At 24.4% G+C, this 6,580-nt stretch overlaps 1 protein-coding gene across 3 annotated transcripts; it reads right to left on the reverse strand.

Annotated features, from left to right (window-relative positions):
* Positions 1–255: 255 nt before the first annotated feature.
* On the reverse strand, positions 256–6,511 carry LOC117166224 (phospholipase DDHD1). 3 transcript variants are annotated; one of them, XM_033350014.2, is made up of 10 exons: positions 5,906–6,511; positions 4,889–5,203; positions 4,179–4,346; positions 3,960–4,088; positions 3,752–3,893; positions 3,548–3,654; positions 3,145–3,458; positions 2,740–3,025; positions 2,535–2,669; positions 256–2,438 (listed from the first exon to the last, which is right to left on the reverse strand). In XM_033350014.2, exons 1-10 carry the CDS (start codon positions 5,967–5,969, stop codon positions 2,293–2,295), a joined length of 1,806 nt encoding a protein of 601 aa, XP_033205905.1. In that variant the 5' UTR covers positions 5,970–6,511; the 3' UTR covers positions 256–2,292. The 3 variants fall into 3 exon arrangements, with proteins under 3 accessions (XP_033205905.1, XP_033205904.1, XP_076483811.1); XM_033350013.2 differs by having other exon boundaries at positions 2,535–2,672; positions 5,906–6,510; XM_076627696.1 differs by lacking the exon at positions 4,889–5,203 and having other exon boundaries at positions 2,535–2,672; positions 5,906–6,510.
* Positions 6,512–6,580: the final 69 nt, after the last annotated feature.

Genomic DNA, 6,580 nt, shown 5'->3' on the forward strand with positions numbered 1-6,580 from the left:
ATTAATGAGATATTTTGTTATCTATGTTTCACCAAATTATTAATTTTTTTATCACTTAAAATGTAAACTGAATAAACTTAAGAAAAATCGTACAAAAGTAATTGTAAAATTGTAATATATCAGTTATGTATTATAACATCCACATTGATAATATAAAAATTGATATAGAACAAGGGAATCATATATACTCTTATTTTTATAACATAACTATACCATATATTTAGATATGTAGGAATAAATGAAATCCTCTTCTTCATTCTAAGAAAAAATATGTTTATTAACATATAAATGTATTTATATATTTATATATATTTTTAATGGATAAATATTTAAAATTAAATAAAATTTAATTATACCTAGCAACTTTGGCATCGCATATTTATGTATATATATATCGTATATACACATGTACATATGTATGTGTCGGTGTGTGTATGTATCATACTATTAAATATTTTATTAAAATGTTAAATTTTAAATGTTTCCAATAAAAGACTGTATATGTTTTATTACTGATATTATAATTTTAATTTATTTATTTCATTTAACATTTGCACTATGATTTGGAGGCTTTTTCCTACATGCCTATTATGTACTCTAATTTTTAAAATTTGATATGATATTTATCTTTGGAATAGTTAATATTATTGTCATGCTACCAAATTGTGTATTATAGACAAAGCTCCTTAAAAATTTATTGTTACATAATAGTCATTAAAAAGTGCACCATTATTAAATTTTCTAAAAACTGATAAGTATATAATATTACAATATGAACACATTTACATAATACGTGAATATTACTTATGATTACAATAATATTATATGATTATAATACCAGAAAAATATGTCAACAAAATTTAAATACATTGATAAAATAAATTTTGTTCTTTGTTCACATATGGTTTAAATTTTTAATATATGATAAAAGAAATATATATATCAACACTTGTCACTAATGTTTCATATTTCAAATATATGTAATTTTTTACATAAAGAATTTGTAATAAAGTTATTTTTCCACTTATAGCATAAATGATATAATATAAATAGAATTAATATTTAATATCAAATTATCTATAAAATTTTGATAAATGAATCTAATACATGTAATGAAATAGAAAAAAGACTATACAATGGAAATAGCATTAACAAAGTATAGTCTTTCTAACGTATTACGAAAAATTTTGTTATTTTAACGGGAAATTCGATCATCTAATAAGTATTGAAAGATAATAATAAATTATTATCCTTTTTTATTCCAAGCAACGAAGATAACATATTGATATCATTTATTTGTTTTATGGATCGACCTTGGTTGATACAATTAATCAAATATTTTTTGTCTTATTTTAAGTAAACTTTCGGTACATAGGACGAGTTTCATTTTTTATAGCAAAATAAAAGATTACTATAACAAAGAAATAAAATATTTAACGCATATTGGTCTCAATCAATAATTTTAAATAAGTCAAAATAACTAATTAAAATTTGATTAAATACATTTCTGTCTTTCTTTACCTAACATGTAAATAATATATAATACGTAACATATTAATAAACAATATAAAATATACAAAACTATGTACACATGTAACAGAAAGTAGAATTACAATTTCGTATTGATATTAGTTTGTGAAGATATATAAAAAAAATGTTATATTATTGAATGCAAAAGGATTTTTCAAACTCTTATAATATAGATTTATGATCTTAGATTATTATGATAGTTAATTATGACGTTTTAGCGTTGCTTAAAGTACAATTTTAATGCTATTTTAAGATCTAAAATATAACTTCTCTACCTAAAAAATAAATATAACTAATAATTTTTCAGTTAACCTGTATAATACAAATTTTTGAAAGATATACTATTCAATAATATGTTATAGTAATTTAAATAAATATTTTACATAAACTATATTTGCATATTCAACATAGATTATAAAATATATCTTTTTAATGATGAAGAATTTACTAATTAGATGAAATTATTTAAACAATCGTTCAGTTAACTACGTTAATATACTGCATGTAAATGAGGTACCTTATAGAATACGTAAAATCTCGTTTCAATTTTTTAATTGTGAAACTCGACCACATTAACCTTAAATTATGCGAAAGATATAAAACGATTACATAGAATCTATAATATTATTGTATCGTTTTTTTCATTATCACAGATTGTTTTGGTGGTAGGCCTACTCCCAATCTTAAGTTTTAAAGGCCTACAATGGACTAGTAAATTTTAACAGAATCTGACTGATTTCATTCTACACATACAAACCAACATCATGTTTCTAATGTTGGAAAAAGTCTTGTTAGCACAAAATAAGCTACATCGTAGTTACTCCAATATGTTGTATGTGCTGCTAATGTGTAAAAATAATTCCTCCCTAAACTTGCTCGAAGTACATAATCCAATCGTTCTGTTAATTCTAACAAAAAGAGTAAAAAGATATTGAATTATATACCTTTTATTGAATAACTTTTATCATTATCAGATTAATTAAAAATTAATGTAATATTTTTACCTTGACCTGGTTGGATAGGTGCAGAAACATCTTTTTTAACATTCCAACCAGCACGGACTAAGCCCCAAAGACTCCAACCTTTGTCTGGTGCACGATTAGACATATCTACTGAATTTTCTTCTTTTTCATCATTATCTGCTATTAAATATTTTAAATTGAAAATAAATAGAATAATTTGAAAATAAATAGAAACTATCTGATATACCTATAAGAGAACAATTTTGGTCAGCGTTACTCATTGTTGGTGGTGACTGCTCTGTTTGTTGACCATCAACTCCTCCATATGGCGGAATTAGAACAGGTTCAATTTTGCTATATCCCCTTTCTAAAAGTGGCTCCATTCTATAAGCTACAGGATCAGACCAGTGAAATATATTGTAAAATCTTTTGCATAAACCTTGAGGCATCACATCTGTTTTGTTGGATGGAGAGGGTGTACGTAATACAAGAAATACTGATAATGGGGAACCCAAACAAAATAAATTTTCAATCTGGAATTATGAAAATATTTAAATTAAAATTATTTAATATTATACTATATTGAATTATTCTTACTGTATATAAATATCTTATATTGTATAAATAATATACAATTAGTAATAACACCTACGGGGAATTGTAATCGTTGTTTTAAAACTTCTTGCGTTTCTGGAGATGGAGGTCTTGTATCTGGAGCCATCCAGCCTGTGACAATGTCATAAACAATTACACATCCTAAAGAATGTGCTAAAATTGAAACTTTCCCTTTCCAACCAGGATGACGACTAGTAAACATAAAGTATAATCTATTTAATTCTTTTTGTAATCCAGCTCTTACTTCCCCTCCATAAAGAGGACTTGTGTAGTAGAGAATATCCATTGCTGATGTATTTAATAAGTGCCGTATGCTTACCACACTAAAGGGGGTGATAGCCTCTACTATACCTAAAATAATTTTCATTAAATACAAGATGCTATTAAAAAAATGTAAAAATCTAAATATTAATTAGAGAAATTGTACATCAGATTTTTACCTCCATCAAGCTTTAACGATGAACGCCATTCCACAGGGAAAAATTCTATTCTATAGTTAGAGTTAGGAAAATATTTTTGTTTCAACCAATCTACACAGTCTCTAAACCTAGTTAAATATTAAATACAATAGATTAATTTCTTAAAACTTTTATATATCAATTGCATATAGTATATTATAATCATTAATTATATTTTCTACATACAATGTTGTATTACGAATAATTTTTCCAGTATCTCCTTTTTGACCAATTCCATGAACTACAAAAATTATATGATCAATATCATGAGGTTTATCTTCCTTTACAGCTGCGATTTTATATCCTCTTCTTAGTTGATAACCTGTTGCTATAAAAACCATTATAAGTAATGCATAAATGTTTAATAATAATTATATATTTTTAAAATACTTACTTTTTGCAAAACCTAATTTTGATGTAACACTACGCATTAATTTTTTATGCCTATATTCGCTATATAATACTACATCATTTATACTATGCCAGTCAACATGAAATTCAGAAAAATGTTCCGTGTGTAATACTAGAAATACAAAAATTTAATTCCTTATTATATTACATTGTATATATACTATTACAAAAAGTAATATATAATTAAAAGCAAAATTCATACCTTCGTAAGAGTGAGAAGGTGTATCATATGTTGAAGTGGATTGACCAGAATTTTGCTTTTGAAAAAGATTAAGATGAACTTCTTCTATAATTTTAGCTTGTTCTGCCTCTAAAGGTAACCAACTACCATCATAATACCAAGTCCCTCTCATAATTTCCCATTCTTCACCTTCAAATAAAATTAAAACTGATGATTACATTTATTTAAACAAAACCATATACATACAATATATGTGTAGCTATTTAATTAATTAAAAATTTAATGAATTATCTTTTTAATTATTTAATGAAATATTTTTAATTTAAAAGTGAAAAAATCATAAAAATATTTTTGTGCATAAAACTTTCTCTATCTGAAATATACATAGAAATTGAAAAAAAATTACAATACAATATACATATAACACTCAACCTATACTCTGATTACATTAATCATGGTTAAATGAAACTAATTATAATAGATTTAAGATAACAAATTGTTTGATTTTTATGGTAGACATAATAATTAGTACTCATAAAAAACATGAACGTTATTACTCAAATTAAATTAAAATATTATATACAATGAAGAAATTTGTATTTTATTTAGAATGTGAAATGTAATATGAAATAATTAAATATAAGCTTGAATTATTTTAGTTACTTTATATTTTGTTAAATTATATTAAAAAAATAATGATATATGAGATTGAAGCTAAATAAAACATATACCTGTACAATATATTGAAACACATTTCATTTTATCTAGTTCCACATCATACATTCCTCCTCTAACTACAATTTTTTCAACAGCAGGTGGATTGTTGGTTATATTATTACTTTTACTAAGGAAATTTTGATAATTTTGCCAAGCATATTCAATTCTTAAGCTATCATATCCACAGAATTCTACCCATCTTTTATCTACACCATCTCTATAAAACCATCGTATTTGTTCTGCAGTTAAAGGTTCTGCATATGTTAATTCATTTATTATATTTTGTGAGTTATCCTTTGAATTTAATTCTCTGGTAGTTTCTGGAATTTCTTTAAACATAAAAATTTGGAATTAGAATAAAATAAATTTAACATGGTACATATAATTTTTGTTATTTAATAAAATATAAAACTTACTAAAAACTTTGGTTAAAAAGATATAATGTTATAGTTTTTAATCTTTCAGTTTATTATTTACAAACAATGTCAAATTATATAACATGCAATAACAAAAAATGTAAAATAAGAGATTCACACACAGTCATTATTAGTATATTTTGATTTAATAAGTTGTAATACATGAGAAGTATATATGTTTAAATTATATGTATTACAAAGCTATAAATTGAACACCATCGAGTAAGATTTCAAATATATATATATTTCATTAATTGTTTATAAAATTGATAAATTATTGTTAAATTTCTATAGGTTTCATTAAAGTATATTAAAATGAGTTTCAGGTTTATTAGATATGATAAACATTTAGAAAGTTTTTTTTTATCAGATATTATAGATATTACAATTTGCAGTAACTTTGCATAATTTTCAAATTCTTCTTTATATCGACTGCGCGTATCGAGTACATATGTAGATACTTATACGTATTATAGATATTCTGAGTATACGAATTGCTCCTTATTGACGACAGATGCACTAAATAATAGATTCTTTTAATAGTTCGCCAAATTTGTATAATGAATAACGTTTAAGTTATTTGCAAAGACAATCTTAAATAATTGATAACTTTACCTTCGCAATTTTGAGATTCCAGAGGTGTTTCACTAAAAGGATCAATTTCAATCTTGTCAGACATCCTGTCACTTATGTAATAATCACAGGATATTTTCTAAATCATCTGATTAAAAAATTTTGCAATATTTTATGTCATATCAATTTTTTTGTAACATTTGACACGTACAAAGAGCAACAATCTTTATCAAAATTAACGTTAGACACTACTGAACACTTGTCATTGATAAAACTTTAATTATAACACAAAATCCACAGTCTGTCAGTAGAAAATATTATAAATTGTTTTATTAGTATTTATAAAGGATAATTCCTATGACGGTATCGTTGATTAAAATATAAAGGTGTCTCGTTCACGAGCAAATGCAACGTTGAGAGCTGATTGATGAACTGGCAATCGTTCTCTACAGTAGTTGGACGTTATCTCAAAACTGATTTTTAGGACTTGGGTCTCAACAAACAAACTTATTCACGTTTTGTTATCTTATATAACTCCAATTTCGTATTTCGTCAAAACCACTGCATTTAATGGTAGACAGCTGATGTATAAACGCAATGCGTAAAACAGTATGCGATATGTACAATTCATACGTACTTTTATATTACTATGTACCATTCTATATGTATATAGAGATATATAGTTATATATATATATAGATGTATGCATAAGCGCAT

The sequence above is a fragment of the Bombus vancouverensis genome, chromosome 2, assembly GCF_051014615.1.
Source record: "Bombus vancouverensis nearcticus chromosome 2, iyBomVanc1_principal, whole genome shotgun sequence".
Taxonomy (NCBI): domain Eukaryota; kingdom Metazoa; phylum Arthropoda; class Insecta; order Hymenoptera; family Apidae; genus Bombus; species Bombus vancouverensis.